General features: G+C 43.7%; 2 protein-coding genes across 5 annotated transcripts; one reads left to right on the top strand and one right to left on the bottom strand.

The window, feature by feature from the left end:
- Window positions 1-287: 287 nt before the first annotated feature.
- lrrc39 (leucine rich repeat containing 39) lies at window positions 288-3,093 on the top strand. Of its 4 annotated transcripts, none has more exons than XM_080011466.1 (8): window positions 288-329; window positions 724-842; window positions 1,174-1,279; window positions 1,502-1,658; window positions 1,849-1,985; window positions 2,169-2,314; window positions 2,421-2,573; window positions 2,902-3,093. In XM_080011466.1, exons 2-8 carry the CDS (start codon window positions 724-726, stop codon window positions 3,059-3,061), a joined length of 978 nt encoding a protein of 325 aa, XP_079867592.1. In that variant the 5' UTR covers window positions 288-329; the 3' UTR covers window positions 3,062-3,093. The 4 variants fall into 4 exon arrangements, with proteins under 4 accessions (XP_079867592.1, XP_079867591.1, XP_079867594.1 ...); XM_080011468.1 differs by having other exon boundaries at window positions 289-329; window positions 750-842; window positions 1,128-1,241; XM_080011465.1 differs by having other exon boundaries at window positions 1,174-1,658.
- Window positions 3,094-3,332: 239 nt separating this feature from the next.
- On the bottom strand, window positions 3,333-15,802 carry trmt13 (tRNA methyltransferase 13 homolog). Its single transcript, XM_080011454.1, has 11 exons — window positions 15,545-15,802; window positions 15,121-15,170; window positions 14,561-14,627; window positions 14,414-14,473; window positions 13,967-14,036; window positions 12,708-12,814; window positions 7,670-7,837; window positions 5,779-5,851; window positions 5,487-5,561; window positions 4,465-4,807; window positions 3,333-3,521 (listed from the first exon to the last, which is right to left on the bottom strand). Exons 1-11 carry the CDS (start codon window positions 15,653-15,655, stop codon window positions 3,344-3,346), a joined length of 1,302 nt encoding a protein of 433 aa, XP_079867580.1. The 5' UTR covers window positions 15,656-15,802; the 3' UTR covers window positions 3,333-3,343.
- Window positions 15,803-17,037: the final 1,235 nt, after the last annotated feature.

Below are 17,037 nucleotides of genomic sequence, written 5' to 3'. Positions count from 1 at the left end.
CTGAAGGTTGCGGTGTTTGATTATAACTCTGTTCCCTTCCACTTTATCACAAGGTCTTGTGCAGTTGTTATACTTATTAAAAACCCACTGCTTTAAAGCTGGAGCTTCAGGAGAATCAGATACCAGCATTAGACTGGTAACCTGGTGGTGGACTGAAGTGCAACTTCAATGTTATGATTTGAGAGCAGCAGCACCATGTTTCTATCCCAGTCTCTATCTTGTGGAACCATGTGACCCCCTCCACTCCTAAATTTAGACCTGGCTTCTGGTTTCACCATTCAGAACAACCATAACCAGAGCAACGTTAAGCGTCTGACAGTGAAAAGAAGGTAAGTGTTGCTTTATTTCACAGGAAGAAAGACCGCCCCAGTCATTTTGGCATCTTCAAACTTTGCTCCTCCTAAATGAACATGTTCTGACTAAGGATTACAGAACTGAGTAAACCATAAGCCTCAATGTTAATACATAGATGTACTATGTATTTACATTGAGGCTTATGGTTTGGTTTATGGGGCCAATTTTTCCAAATCATAGTGAATAATCTAACTCTCTTTTTAGAGCACTGATTAATTAGCGGCTTAGTTAACACTTACCACTTTTTTAACTTGAATAACTTAATCCCTGGATGGAAATTCAGGCGCTACAGCAGTAAAAAAACAAAAAACAAGTCAAGAAAGATACACATTTAAGCCTAATATCTTAACGTAGTGAACTCTGATCCAGATGATGGCGGGTTTAATCACCTGCAGCGGGAGTGTCAGCGCCATCAAAGCTCTTTGGGAGACACGGATCAAACAGAAGAGGGAGGAGCTTCACAAGAAAGAGAGCGGGGCCATCAGCAGGTCAGAAACGTCCTATACGAAATAAAGAGGACGCATCTTCCTGTCTGTCCCCATCTCTACCTGTCGGTGTCATAACCGCTGACTCCCAGCGTTACAAGTAATTGATAGACTGCTGCCTGATCCCGTGACTATAAAAGGGCGTAAAGTAAACTAAAGTTAAAGGTTTAACCCTAACCCTCCACTGAAGGGTTAATAAGCCTTAATTCCACTTTCAGTGTTAAACCTCTTAAATTGAAGCCTCTAACCCTAACCATAAAGAATTAACCCCAGCCCTTAACTTAACAGGTTAACCTAAGTGGAACTCAGCGTTGTGATGGCCCTCTCTCTCCAGGCTGACGGGCGTTTGGGAAGACCGCATCGTCTTGGCCAAGTTAAACGACAGGATTGTGAATGAGGAAGGTCGGCTCATTTTAAGGCTTGAGAAAGAAGACTGGAAGGTTACGTTGCTTTACTTAGAGATCTTTCTGCCCAGATGCTCAGTTAGTTTACAGAAGCAATGGAGCACACCATCATACCACACAGTGGCCTCACACGGCTTACTTCCGCAGAATAGAGCTGTTGGAAAACTCACGGGATTAGTATTATTATGGGCTGGATTGAACACCTTAACCTGCTTTTCACAACCTGAAAAACGAATCCCAAGTTTCATTCCCCGCCAGACTTTGCCGCCGGCTCTAGTGAAGCTGACTCAGCTGCAGGAATGGCAGATCCACCGCTGTGGCCTGCAGGACATTCCTCCGTTCATCTGCAGGTTCCACCATCTGGTCGTTCTGGATCTGTCTCGCAACAACATCTCCAAGATTCCCACCGAGATCGGTGAGCAACAGCTTTCTTTCACCCTGACCTCCTTTAATCCCTTACCTTCAAACCCTAGCCCCACAGGTATACCGTATCATTATGTAGCAGAGGTCAGCTGCACGAAGATCTATCGCCTTACAGCTGAGTTCTTGTCAACATTATTCTGACCATTACCCATAATGCAGTGCTGTTTGCTTCCTGGCGGCAGGCAGACTGAGTCGCTTGAGGGAGCTGCTCCTCAGCTACAACAGAGTCACCTCCATCCCTGAGGAGCTGGCCTGTTGTGAGAACCTGGAGAAGTTGGAGGTGGCCATGAACCGCCGCCTCAGCCAACTGCCTCCTCAGGTTGCTTTGGAGCCTCTACTGCACTTACAGTATCTAAGATAAGACTTACCTTAGTCATTCATCTTAGTCCTTTCAGTGGCTCCACTTGTTTCTCTTAAGATAAGTCTTATCTTGGTCAACTTGTTTAGTTCCCCTCCAGGCTGGTTTCTCTAAGATAAGCCTGGTTCCCTGGTTTCTCTGCAGCTCAGCAACCTAAAGAAGCTGCACCACTTGGATCTTTCCATGAACAACTTTGTCGACTTCCCGGACGCCGTGCTCGGCCTTCCCGCTCTGCAGTGGCTGGACATCGCAGGAAACTCCCTGCGCGCGTTACCCACCGACATCCACAGGTCAGCTAGTTAGGCCCTGCTCCACCGCTGAATTACTGTTAACTGCTGTTAGCACTGTTAACACAGAAGTGTTTGGAAGGTGAAGCAGTACGTCTGAATTCCCCAGGATGGAGAACCTCCACACACTGTGGCTGCAGAGGAACGAGCTGGAGACACTTCCGGACAACGTCAGTCAAATGCAGAGTCTGGAGACGCTTGTTCTCAGCAGCAACCAGCTGAGAGACATCCCTTCTGTCATGGAGGGAATGAGCAAACTGAGGTGAGTTCGTCACGACACCGATGGAAAACGTTGCCGGCCCCTCAAACATCAGCCTCATGCTGTTTGCTAATCCTATAAAGACTGTCCTGACCCAGTAGGCAGAGGCTACAACCATTCTTTAAGCCAATATATTGTCTTTGTCCAAGCAGCCCTAAACCGCTACTAATAAAACTTTAATCAATACTTTTCAAACAAAAAATGTGATATTAATCATCATAAGAGACCAATAGCTTGTAGGATCCCGGAAATAAAAGTAGAAGAAAGTCTGTTCTATCTTAAATTCTACATGAAGCTGCAGGAGGATCAATGAACTTGTTGTCTCTTGCAGATTTGTGAATTTCCGGGACAATCCGCTGACGCTTGATGTGGAATTAACAAAGGGAACAGCAGACGATGAGGACAGAGAAATGTTTGGCCATGAATTCATGCTCCTGTACATCCAGGAAGCTCGGAAGAGAGGAAACGCTGCTCTCAACCAACACTGTTAGAGTGGTTTTCACTTTCCGCTTCGATAACAAGAGCCGTTCAACTTTGTGCAGGAAAGACCCCGGTTTACCGTTGCCTCCTTTCCACACGCTGTCGTCGCCTTATGCTACAAAAGGATCAGTTACTGTCTTTAAATCTTTTATTTCAGAAATGTTTTGAATTGACAGAAACATCTTTCAGCGGCTGTAACTGGAAAACATGTTGGTTTTAAAATCTGTTCAAATACTTTTTTTTTTTTTTTTACCCTGGTTATAATGTTGTAAATAAAAAGTCTTTTGTACTTGTCAGTTTTCATTCGAAGGCACTGCAGTGAGCAGCACGTTCTCCAGAGTGACCTGTTCGCCGGTGTAGTACTTGAGTTTGGCGCTGTAGCCTTTGCTCTGCAGGTAATGGACCCGGCCCACGTCGATCAGCTGTTTGCACCGACGCCCGATAGTCTGACGTTCCTCCGCAGACAGAACCCTGGAGGAAAGACTTGATTTCAGAGCAACCAGAAGCAACATAAGATACGGTACGGGTTGGGGAGTCATGCTGTTCCCTCCGGCAGTCAAACCTCCTCGGGGAAAAAAAACAAAACTTCAACCGTCACAAGTTCCGACACAATTTGTGCAAATCCTAACAATTAACCCAAGATGCGACATTTACTTCTCTTTTTAATAAGAACATTTATTCTGCGTTACCCAGTTTGATGCTAACAGCTAAGAGTCTGATCTGGGTGAGGGTTTAATTATACCAATATGGCCAAGTGTTGCTCACAGTATTCCACATTAACTTATGCTGTTATCTGTGCTTCTTGGCCAGAAAATATCTGCACATATATCCAGTATGCTACACTCATTCACCAACATGTTGTGGAAATGTTCTGGATACGAAACAACGCATCGGCCATATTTGTTCTGAAACATGCATCACTCAAATGATCACTACCAGTAAACAGATCCAGCAACCTTTAAAGATGTGCTCTCCCGAAGGCGCATATCAATATCCATAAATATATAATGTTAGAAAACTAGACAGACCCGCTTGGAGATAAATAGGATTCCTTTATATCACATTGGTGTATAAAGTTAACCAACTGCATAAATAACTTATGAATGTAAGGATTCTAAATTTAAACATACAGAAAAACACGTATCAAGACACACAAGGAAGATAAATAATAGGTGTCAGATTGTTATTGGTAGTAAATATTTGGATTTTAATACAGTATAATATTCTGTATGATATTTAATATTTACAAATGTTTACTCATTGTGATTCTAATATGGCAATTACATTTAATTAAAGTTTTGCAATATTATTTCCCCGGACTCTGAATACGGATCTGTGGGGGGCTGTTTGTGAATGAGGCCGATTGCAACTAGAAAAAATGCAAATTAAAATGAGAAAACTGGAAAATATTTACCCATCCAAGCCTTCAGGATCTGCTTTTTCTTCTGTTTCCTGCTCTCCATCTTCATGTTCTCCGCTGGTACTCCGCAGGCCACAGGTGGCCCAGCTGGACATCCTCTGGAATGTTTCAAACTCGGCCGCTCCCAAACCTCGCTGCTGGAAAAAGCTCTTTCCAACGTAGTGCCTCCACTCGCAGCGGTGGTGGCAGCACAGCGCCACCGCCAGGCCACACACCTCACTCTGGTGTGGTTCCTCTGCTCGCAGCTCGGCTCCACTTCCCTCTTCGGGCTTCAAGCGTTTGCTTGGCGGCTCTGAACTCCGCTCTGGTCTTTCAAACAAACAGCGAAGCGCCAGATCTGGCACCAAACAAAACCATGTATATCAGCTTTGGACGGTTAACATGAGGCTACGTGCACCACGAAGGTCTGCTGTGGAACATCTCTCGGCCACGTGCTTGTTAATTAGGGTAGGGGATGGTAGCTCAGGCGGTAGAGCTGGTGGTCTAGTGATCTAAAGGTTGCTGGTTTGATCCCAGGCTCCTCCTGCTAGCATGCTGCAGTGTCCTTGAGCAAGACACTTAACCCCTCATTGCTCCTGATGGCTGCGTCCGTCGGTGATTGAACAATTGTAAGTCGCTTTGGATAAAAGCGTCTGCTAAATGTAATGTAACGTAATGTAACGTAATTAACCGGTCAAGTCCAATTTTTTTTTCTAAAGCTTTAAGAACAAACCTGGTTTGTAACAACGTTTTTTGCAACAAAAGGAAGAGTCGGATCCAAGGGCACTAAGAGCAGGAGGAGCCTCTAAGGCTTTCATTTAATCCACATTGACAAACTACAAAAACTGCATTTTAGGAGCAATTATATTTTTCGTACCGGTTACAATCAGGTCTAACCAATCAGGGTGCAGGACCAAATTTTGGGACCCGTTGGAGCTCTAGACCTAGTTCACTGATAGTGGCCGTTTTAACACATTTTCTGCTGTGTTGCATCTTGGGAGTAATTCTGCGTTCCAAGTGTCAAATTAACTTCTTACCCGTTGCTGCTCCACATAGATGTTTCCCCACTCCAACCAATGGTATCCTCTTCTCTTTGAGCAGTGGGACTTTACCTGAAAACAATGGAAAGTACTACATTTTGCCAGCTGCTCATGCCTGCAGATGTTTGCATGGACGTTCTTAGACTAAAGCCGATTTATTTCATATAAGAGATCGAATCTTCTACAGTCATGATTTGATTACATTCAAACTTTGACATTTTTTTTTTTTATTTCAACCTTGTACCATACAGTATATCGTGCCACATAGCCTATGTATGGTTTTACTCACTTAAATCCAGATGCTGAATGTCCACTTGCAATCTTTCAAATTTTGCATCAACTTGTTGGTGTTTGCCATCAACCTGGAAAGAGAAGTGAAATGTTTCCTCCAATGAAATCCAATACCTTTAAAATAGATTTTCAATGTTAAATATTAGGCTCCAGAGGAAATTTAACTACTTGGACTCAAAGCAGTCAAAATTGACACTTGTATATTTGTATAATTGTATATTTCCGTTTTGTAATACAAATCCTTCATAAACAAATTGCATCAGTCAGTAGTCAGTCAGTTTTGTTGTATGGTAAATACAAGCTCCATAGACGAGCAGCTCAAAGACAAAACATGTTTAGTCTTTCTGAAGTCTCCCTGAGCATTATGTCATCTTATCTTCCCAAATTTGGGTTTTACAGACAAAGACCGTTTCACACAGCGCTAAAAAATAAATAAAATAAATTATATATATAAATAATGTGATAATAATGATTGATTATTAATAATAATAATAATAATAATAATAATAATAATAATAATAATCATTAATACCAGTTTTCCTGTTTCCGTTTTAACTGGTCTCTGGTCATTTGACCAGGTCTTTCTTGAGAATGAGACCCCCTGTCTCAATGAAATGACCTGTCTAAAGGTTAAAAACAACAACAACATTTTTTCTTAATGATTGCCACAGATGTCACTGGCATCTGATTACAGGCAATGTGACGGTTTCTGCCTTACCTGAAGAATACCTTAATGAACTCTGACTTAACCGCTCAATTAGTTATTCATCCCATGGGAACATATTAAAGGTAACTTCTTCCTCCTATTCTAGAATCCTGCATTCTCAACATAATTAATTTGTGCCCTCTAACCCAGTGAGTGTTTTGAGATTTCAGTAACAATTGAAATCACCCCTACAACTACAGTTGTGTTCTCAGATTTGGTATTCTTGGTAATATAATCCCCGTTTATTTGTGGTAACAAGAAAATGTTTAAACTGTAACTATTAAAAGTCACTCAAATCACTATATGAAATGTTCCACAAACCTGGGGGGGCATGATTGGCAGTAACAGCCCGAAGCGGTGGTTTATGATAGGACTTCGGTGCTAGTCATAGACTAGACTAAGACAGCGCCAGCAGAGCTGTCTCATGCCACCCAGGGGTGAGTTGGAACAAATGGAGGGGCAGGCTACCAGACCTGGGAAGCCCAAACAGGAGGTGAAGGCTCCCATGGGACCGACTATTGGAGGACCCTGCCTGGAGAGATTCCAACTCCCACCTCTGGGAGTGCTGTAGTCTCATACTGAAGCAGGATGAGGACATGGTCTCCAGATGGACACCAATGGACAAATGGACATGGCCGTGGCACTGGACTGTCGTGGTGAAGCGAGAGCCGAGTCAGAAGGCAAAGCTTCAATTTAGCGGTTTCGTTCCAACCCCCACATGGCGCTTTAGGGAGTGACCAAAATAATAAGGTCAGATAGGGCGAGGAGCCTGAGAGATAGGGGAGGAGCTTGTCAATCTGAGAGGAGCTCAGAGTAGAACCACTGCTAGTTGAAGTAGCTGATTTGGTAGTTGATCACCAGGGACGCCCCCTGGTGGTCTTCCCTTGAAAGTATACCGGGTTAGCTGGGAAGAGACCAATGGGCTGACCTAGAGGCTGCTGGAGGGATTTTATCTCTTAGCGGCTTGGGAATGCCTCAGATTCCCCCAGTAAAAGATGGAGAAAGCTGCTGGGAAACGGATGTCTGGGTCGCTGGTGGTGTTTAACGTCATGTCTGGGGGCAGTTACACATTTAGTAGACCACACTGTTCAGAAAACCTAAGAAATTAGGCTTAATGTACTCTATCTACCCAACGCAAGTATCAACCAGATGTGAGAACTGAACCTGTTTAAAGTAGATATACCTTAAAACGCGTGCTGGATCTCTCCACAAGGAGGAAATGGTAATTCTCATATTCTTTCATCGCTTCATGAATCCAGTGGGACAGCTTGCCTCTTCCTGCTCCAAATTCCAGAAAACACTTGTTGGATCCAAGCAGGTGCAAAACCTCCAAGTTCCCCAATATGGAAGCCTGTTGAACATATTAAAATGAGGTTAATATTGATTGAAGAAATACAAATAAATGACAAGTGCATTCAGAAAGTATTCAAACCCTGTCACTTTTTCCACATTTTGTTACCCTACAGCCTTAAGCTGGAACCTCACCAGGCATGTTTACGCAGTGTACGGGTGCAGGGCGGAGTGTGTTTTTTACCTGCTACACTAGCTACACGATGAGGCGTCCCAGATGCATCAATGTTATCATCGAGAGGAAGAATATTGAAAACAACAGTGATTGAAATATTTCTGAGCACAAAGTTTGATAATAAGTTTTATGTCTACTTTTATGGCTACGTTTTTCCAGTCTTCAACTGTCCGGTTTTGGTGAGCCTGTGCCCACCGCAGCCTCAGCTTTCGGTTCCTGGCTGACAGAAGTGGAACCCGACGTGGTCTTCTGTGGTTGTTGCCCATGCGCCTTAGGATTTGATGTGTTGTGCATTCGGAGATGTTTTCCTGCTCACCACCATTGTACAGAGTGGTTATCTGAGTTACCGCAGCCTTTCTGTAAGCTCGAACCAGACTGGCCATTCTCCGTTGACCTCTCTCAACTGTGGGCCATTCAGAGCCTGTACCGAACATCTCTGGAAAGACCTGCACATGGCAGAGACATTCCCCATCCAACCTGACAGAGTGAGAAGTTGCCTCCTTCTTAAATAGGCGTCCTTCAAATGCCTGCGTTGCTAGAATTAGAATAGTGCACTTGGCAGAGCGGAAACTTCACATTTGTATTTCACAACTACTGGAGGAAACGGCCAAAAGCCAGTCCGAGAGCCGATGGTACTCTCCTCCGATCTAATCAATTTGATCATTTCATAATAATGTAATCATAACAAAATCTAACATTGTATAATTACTATGTTATATTCACTTACATCAACTGTTACCTGCTAGTCTCTTTTTCTTTTCTCCATCGCTCAGTTTCAAGTGTGGTGGGGCTCCACGAACCTACACCGGCTCGGCTGCAAGCTACAGTGGATAGCAGCTAAGCAGCTACGAGCTACAAACAAATAGCACGCTGCATGCTGCTACACCACAGCGGTGAATTTGCACTCTGCTCCTTGAGAGGTTGTCTCTGCTAGAGGGATGCGTCCGTCAGTTAGAGCAGAGTCATTGATTTAAAGGTGAAGGGCACTCCTGATAACGTGGGCCGTAGCCGGCCCACAAGCCTGGCTAGTATTAGCACTAAGCGGCCTGCTAGCCACAGAGAGCCTGTTGAAGTCTAACAGATTTGCCCCTTTAGCTAGTCCTACTCCATCTAGTCCTCATGGCTCCTGGACCTTAGTCATAGGTGACTTCATCACCCACCATGTCAGGCTTAGAAGACCAGGCACAGTAGTGTTTTTACCTGGGGCCAGAGCACCCGAAATTGAAACGAATCCGAGAATGCTGTCAAGCAACATGAACAGCCATTAGAAACAGGCCCACAAGGCTGACACCAGCTATTGTGATAGTTACTCATGTCGACTATAATGATGTGAGGATGAGACAGAGACTACAGAGAGTAACATAGCTAGAACTTTTCATCTCTCCAGAAAGATGAGTCGGCATCAAGTAGTTGTCTCTGGTCCCTTGCCTACGAGAGGGTGTGATGAAAGGTTCAGTAGATTAGTCTCGCTTAACCAGTAGCCGGCTAAGTTCTGCAGGGATCGGGGACTCCCCTTTGCAGATCACCGGCCCTCCTTCTTCCCAACCTGCTGGGGAAGGCGCCATCACTCTTTCTAGGAACATAAGATAAATGTTTGAGTCTCTAGAGCAGGCCGGGACCCAGGTGAGTAGAGAGCCTGGTAGTACCACTTAAAAGGGTGTGGGCTCTAGCCCAGTCAAGGTAGGGCAGATTTAGGCCGATTTATGGTTGCAAGTCAAAACACAGAACGGAGCGACACCAGCTGTATTTCCGTGGACACCATCATAGCTAACGTGATGCTCTCCAAAATTCTAATGAAGCGCAGGGCGAAGCAGCAATTACAAAGTTAACTTTTTCGTTTTTAAATGACATGAAAATTATTTTAAAAAAATACAAAGATTGATAACTCATGACGAGAAATATTGCGGAACATTAGGGTTGGACATTATAGTATGGGAATGTGCCCGTCAAAGGGGCTTGGTCAAGCACCGGCTGCGGACGGCAGCATGGTTCCCTTTCCCGCGGTCGCCAAGCTGATTTCTCAATGTTTGTCTGTCTTGCAGAGGGGGTCGGCGCATGGGCTGGTCAGCAGCCCAGCAGCAGAACACCATTCCTCCTGCGCCTGAGATAATCATTATTATCATCATCATCATTATTATTATATTCATCATTATCACTTGTGATTGATACTTGTGGCCAGCGTACCTTATTGTTCAAGGTAACAATAAAAAAACTCTCGCCATGTTGGCGCACTACGGCCAGAAAGACTCTCGTCTTCCTCCCTAACCCTTACTTGTGGGCAGAGACTCCCACAGGGAATTACAGTACATCCGTCAGAATCGAGGCACTCCTTTATCTATATCTACATACATATACAGTACACACACACACACACACACACACACACACACACACACACACACACACACACACACACACACACACACACACACACACACACACACACACACACACACACACACACACACACACACACGAAACCAACCAAACCACTGTGGTCCCATGCAAATCAACAATGCCGAGAGCAAAGGAAATATCCGAGGACATGAAGAAGAGGGTAGTGACAGCCCATCAGTCTGGGGAGGGCTATAAGACCATCTCCAAAAGATTCCAGGTCCATCCATCCACTGTAAGACAAATCATTTACAAATGAAGGGCCTTCAACATGACAGCAACTCTGCCTAGAAGTGGACGCCCATCAAGACTATCACCCAGAAGCACCAGAAAATTAATAAATCAGGTAAAGGCCTACCCACACGTCACCTCTAGAGAGTTGCAGACCTCTCTGGTAGCATCTGGGACAAATGTGCATGCGTCTACAATCATACGAAAATTGAATAGCCATGACATTCATGGGAGGGTTGCTAGAAGGAAGCCTCTGCTCTCAAAAAAGAACAAAGATGCCCGTTTCATCTTTGCCAGAGAGCACTTGGACAAACCAGAAGCCTTCTGAAAGTCCATTCTCTGGACAGACGAGTCCAAAACAGAATTATTTGGTCACAATCAAAACCACCATGTTTGGAGAAAAGCCAACACTGCATATGAGCCATTTTGTGTGTGTGTGTGTGTGTGTGTGTGTGTGTACAAATAAGATATGCAACAATAGTAAAAGACGTCTGCAGTCAGCAGCAGTGCGCAGCACTACCAATTGCCAGCAGCGTACTCATTCCAATGACTGAGCTGTGGCCAAGACGTCATTGCTTTGATTAAACAGAGTATAATGCAGCGCTCTTTCCCCACCACAGACTGCGGCAGTGCAGTGGAATTTACAGTTGTATCAATAGCCTACAGCCCAGTGGTTGTCAGCCTGTGGGTTTATATCATAATTTTAGAATTGGCAGACGGCCAAATGTTGTAATAATCCATGAATGGTGCCATCGTGCAATTTGAGGTATCCTGAACATGAGTTGATGTTTAGCGACAAAACACAGCCATTTTTCCATCAACTATTAACCTGTTAAACTTGTTAAAACTTGCAAAGGACAGTGTTTGTTTCTTCTTCCATGTCAATCTCTGTGCACCGTGATTGGCTCAGAGACAGAGAGTGCAGGGAATCTGGTGACCGGTCTACGTTCTTGCTCACCATTGGTTGAGCCCACTCTGACTGTATATTAATTCTTTATCAACCCCCTGGACCAACCCTATTTTTAATATTGCTCTCTTTTAAATAATGAATCCTCCCCGGGACAAAGGATGAAGGGGATTTTTGGAAAAATAAAAAATAAAACACCACCTGCAAATGACAACTTCTGCAGACTGAGATTCAATCGTCGTCACGGCGGAGCCTCTTCTCTAAAGAGTTTCATTAGTTTGACTCTTTTTTGAGTCTTGACGAGCGACTCAGTGGAAAGAGTAGCTGGATTTGATTAAGCTGGTTTTATGCATGATGAGCAAAAGCACGGAGTCATTTAAAAGATTTGCTCACTATGAACGAATCATTCGCTAGTCTACACACACAGACTGGAAGGTCTTTAACATGGGGACAACTGCTTTGCATGGTGGGAGGTCGAGTCGAACAACTGCTGCCACCTAGTGGTTAGACAGTGTGGACAAATCAATAACAAAAACGTTTTAACATCCTGCTGGGGCAGCCTGCGGCTGTTGGGCCCAATGTCAATAGCTCTCCACCGTGGTAGACACTGCAGAGGGAAGACACCACCGTGGTTAACGCTGAACACTGTCGCGGCCTTGAGCCTGCAAATGCCACACCCTCAGAGGGTGTAGAGTCTCCTGCCTAAACGAATACCTGCACATCGGAAACTGGGACACTTTCAGTCACTCTTTCAGGCCCTGCCCCCTCCAGGCCCCTCCTCCTTCCACTCTGCTGGGAGCCCCGCCCCCTCCAGGCCCCTCCATCTGCTGATAGAGGCTGATGGCCCATCAGTCTGAGCAATAGGATGCAGGAGAGCGACATTGTCAGCTGATTACCGAAATATAAGAAAAAAACCATGCTGCTGTTTGACTGTTAAACAAAGAACTGATAAAGGGCCTAAATATTTAATGTGATATATCAGTTTCTTATTATATACTATATTATACATTTGAAGAAAAAAAAAAATCGTAAACCCTGCTTTCACTTCGTCATGTGTAGATTGATGAGGAAAATAAAATAATTGTATCAATTTTACAGTAAGGCTGGAGTATAACAAAATGTGAAATGGGTTATAGGGTCTAAATGCCTTACAATAACATTTACCTGTTGCTTCAAGTGTTTGAATGCAGAGTCACCGTTGTTTGGATTGTTCAGTTCCTCACTAAGAGCAGGGTGGGACAGAAAACTCTCCTCAAATTGAAGGTCCAGTCCTACCAGAACCAAAAGAACCAAACACTGTTTAATTAGAGTTGCTTGACAACATTAAGTCAAGTTTGCTTTATTGTTAAGTTTTATCTACTGTATGTTTAATGTCCATTTCATTTACATTTGTTTGTTTTAAAGTTTCTTTGTTCTGCGAGTGTGTTGTATAGTTACTTACTTCAGACAAAGCTCTCCTCCTCCAAACTCCTAACCAAACCAGAAAAAACCCCACAGTGAAACTATAAGCTCTTCCTGAGAATTACTCAAGTGCGGTGGCGTCTCTACATTAGCTGCCGGGCCCCACCAGATGATGCTGTTATGCAAGTCTTGTTTCGACTATATGAATTCAATCAAACATACATTCAGAAACTCAACTTTTGCTTTATCTTGACATTAATTAGTCTTTAAGAATGCCTGCTAGAAAAATCAAAGGTGATTTGCCTTTATCAGCAAGGCACTTCAAATAGGACTGGAGCCGAATTTGAATACTGGCAAAGGACAAATAGTTCTTTTGTATAAATATTTCCAAAATTATTTGTTTTTTTGGGAGGAAAAATGTCCCCCCCCCCCCCCCCGGAAAAAAAGCGAGTCCGACCTGAACCGTTGGGCTTCGCTACAAAGACGAGAAACTGAAATACGTCCAGTCTCTACGGAGACAGGTCTTTTTTTCTTCTTTTTCTTCTTAAAAATGCCACTCAGACCCGAGATGTGTCTTTCAGAGTTAGGGATGGAGAGGGCCACTACATGGTGTATGTCAGTTCGGGAAGTGTTAAGTGCTTCGAGTGCGGCGAGGAGGTGGAAACCGAAGCACTGGTCTCTGAGAGCCAGGAAAAAAAAATTTCAACCGATTCAGATTGTACGTCAGTTTCCGACAGATTGTCCAAACGCATCTAAACTGGACACAACATACTGACCCTAACCCATTATGTACTGTAAGTTCAGCTCCTAGCATATAGAACGATAGAAGAGCTTTAGAGCCCTATCTCTGTGACTTGTTCCTACTGAAGGCCCTGCTGTTGGGTACAAGAAGAAAAATCTCTCTATGCTCCTGTTTTTATTCCAGTCATTAGTCATTACTAAGTAGTATCAACAGTACTGCTTGTGGCTTACATCCGTTGTTCATTTGATTAAACACATACAAATATGATAAACAATCTTACCTTTAACAGCTGCAGTCAGCTTTTCTAATTGTAAATCCAACTCTGCCTTGCTGCGATCGCCCAACGCCATCTTCATCAATTTGAGGAAACAAAAAGATGACATGATGAAAGATTATTTTCCAGATAATTAAATATTCCTGTTTATGTACCCCTTCCGTCCCCACTCTCTATAGGGTTCAGCCTTCTTGACATTATTGTTTGGCGATACAAACATTTTTATTATTAAATGTTTTTTGTTTATATATTTTGGGGTTATACTGTAATGTTAAAAGAGTAATTCAAGATGGACTTATAGTAAAACCTTGCTGAAAGAAGCAGGGTTTGTGGAATTTGAGTCGAACAAATTGCTTATACTGATGTTATAAGAATTAACTCATCTATTCCAATGCTAAACATTGTAGATATGTTGAAGAGTCCGTCCGGGAGGACTATCGCATCCTTTATTACCTGATCTTTTAGCTGGTCTTCATCTTCTGATCCAGCGTTAACATCTTTTTCATAGTAAATCTGAAAAGCCAAGATAAACTATGAAACTCTGTAAAAAGGAAAATAAATATTCAGGTAGATGTGAAAGGTTGGCCGTTAATCACTCACGGGTTTTGGTTTCTCCCTGGAGTTGCAGTGTTTTAGATGTTTAGATAGCTTTTCTTCAAACACAGTGCTGTCAAGAGGAAGTCAAAGAAGAAAAGGGTTTGATTACAACAGAAAAAGACGACCACATCACTGAATACTCATTGTTGTATTAGACTAAATAGACTCCACCACACCAGAGTAAAGCTCCATACAGTGGAATTCTAAAGTTGGGGCCATTGGAAACATTGGGTTGGACATCACAGAATGTGAATTAAAGCACATCCGTGGGGTACGAACCGGTCGTATTTTAAAATATTTATTATCCTTTTGAAACCAGAAAAGATTAAATTGAAAATAATCTATCTTTAAATGTTGAAGGAAGGTGTCATGTCTCGGCACAATACGGTTTAGATGTCAACTCAGCTGAACTTGTGATTGTGTTGTGTGAACTGTGATTCTGTTCTCTCCGTGAATTGTTCTCAGTTCTTTGAAAAAATATCTCCATAGAATCTGACGAAATAAAGCCTTCCAAGAAAATCGGGAAGTAAGAAAAGTAAATATTCAAATGGGAATCAACTCACTGTTTTGGATCCAAGGGACAAGGAATTCTCCTCCTGGAGTTTCCCTCCTCCTACACAGAACACACCAATCCACAGGACAGGACTTTAAATTGACAGTAGAAGACAACACAGAGACACGGTGTCCCTTTAGGACACCACAGAGACATGTATCAGAACAAACGTTTTTTTGAGGATTACACCGCACAGTCCCGGGGTAAGCAAATCAAATCACCTGAATTACAGAGAACGCGTGTGGCTAAGATTTGTCAATAGCATCCATCAGTTAGATTGTCAGATAACGGTTTGTTATTTTCTGAACGTGTCAATCAACCATACCGAAGCCAAACCAATTTGAAAGTATATCCGTATTTAATGAAGTGACAGTATTCGTCGTTTAGAGCTTAGTATTTGTGTAGCGAGTATCCCACTCGTTCAGCCCTCTCACCTGGAAGGCGTGCTCCCCGCAGAACGTCCTTCCTTTCCCAACGATCATCTTACAGCAGCGGCTTTTCTTCTGGAGGAAGAATCTGCAGCGAGCTGGAGGAACCTCCGACATGATGAGGCTGAACTAAACTAAACGATAGAGGCTCCAGAAGCTGAGAGTGACCTGGATGAAAGAAAGTAAACTAACCCCCGCCCCCCCATCGAAACTCGGGACAGGACGCTGCCCCTATACTACTTCCGGGTTGAGTGTAGCGCATGCGCCTTAGCAGGAAAATAATAAGCCAAAACAAAAGCGCATTAGAACCCGGAGCACGGAGTCGCCCTGGGGCCACGGCTCAAATTGACCCCAGCAACTTAAAGCTACAGTAAAAGAGTGTGAAAGAGTTACCCAAGGTTACACCCCAGAACATCAGCACATAGCAGTTAGTCAATCATGGAAAAAAAAAAAAACACCAATAAAAAGGTACATAAAAACTAAATTAAACTGCGTGTCCGGCAGTGCCTTGCAGCAATCACATTACTTTTCCCAGCAACGAGTAGTGTAACGAATTGCTAATAAAATTTCAGTAATTATATTAGAGTTACCGGCGAAAACACTCGTTACACTTTACTTTTGTTGATTCATTTTCGTAATCGTCTCACTGGCCGATCGCATGACGTACGGCGTATCGGCTGTAAGGCGTGACAAATACGTCACGTGGTCCGAACACGCCCACGTGACAGGACGGCTTGCACGCACGGTCCCACCCGTCAGCGGCAGAACTGCTTGACGGCAATATTTTACGTCGCGGTGCTTTACGCCATCGGCACGTGAGAGCGAGTGTACGTGTCAACAGCCGTGGGTGGCTGGGATGTGGCGCTCCGTCACTCTCTGGATGGATCGTGGATTGTTACAAGGTTTTGTGCCTCCGCGACCGCGCCGCGACTACATGAGTATCCAACAGTGTTGACGACCGTTTTACTCAACGTAGAAGACACAGGGAACGCCAGTCGTTGAACCCTGACGTTCACGCCCACGTCTGAGCACATTACATACGTCCCACAAGTCTGAATGTTGTGGGGTGTAACGGAAAAGCAGTGAAATGAGTGGTGTAACGAATTACAGTTGGCAGGGAGTAATGAGTAAATACAAATGATTACTTTTAAAAAGAGGAATGAGTCATGAATTACTTTTTTTGAGTAACCAGCCCAACAATGGTGTCTGGTATGGGCCTACAAACGTCCAGGATAAGGCCAGACTCAACAGGTCTTCAGACCAGCAGAAATGATCATCGTCCACCCTTCAGGACCTCCTCTCCAGGTCAAGAAGAAGGGCCCAAAAGATGATCAGTGACCGTTGTCAGGGATAAATTACCCCCTCAGTAACCTCTTTATTAGTCTTTATTCCTTACACATGTACATGGAGAGAGGACTCTTACATGAGAATCATCACACATCGCTACAACTCACTGTTATCCATTTATTTACTCATTTTTATCAAACGAATTACTTGTA

This window comes from Zeus faber (assembly GCF_960531495.2).
Source record: "Zeus faber genome assembly, chromosome: 1".
In the NCBI taxonomy this organism is placed as follows: Eukaryota; Metazoa; Chordata; class Actinopteri; order Zeiformes; family Zeidae; genus Zeus; species Zeus faber.
Note: the sequence above shows the minus strand (reverse complement) of the source record. Positions and strands in the feature narration are given on the sequence as shown.

Bases quoted from the DNA above. Each gene is read 5' to 3' on its own strand.
- trmt13 (XM_080011454.1), bottom strand. From the start codon at position 15,655: ATGTCGGAGGTTCCTCCAGCTCGCTGCAGATTCTTCCTCCAGAAGAAA. The intron at 14,628-15,120 runs GTGAGTTGATTC...TCCTCTTGACAG, and splicing joins TGTCCCTTGGATCCAAAACA to CACTGTGTTTGAAGAAAAGC. The intron at 14,037-14,413 runs GTAATAAAGGAT...AAATTGATGAAG, and splicing joins AAGACCAGCTAAAAGATCAG to ATGGCGTTGGGCGATCGCAG.
- lrrc39 (XM_080011465.1), top strand. From the start codon at position 724: ATGATGGCGGGTTTAATCACCTGCAGCGGGAGTGTCAGCGCCATCAAA. The intron at 843-1,173 runs GTCAGAAACGTC...CTCTCTCTCCAG, and splicing joins GAGAGCGGGGCCATCAGCAG to GCTGACGGGCGTTTGGGAAG. The intron at 1,986-2,168 runs GTTGCTTTGGAG...GTTTCTCTGCAG, and splicing joins TCAGCCAACTGCCTCCTCAG to CTCAGCAACCTAAAGAAGCT.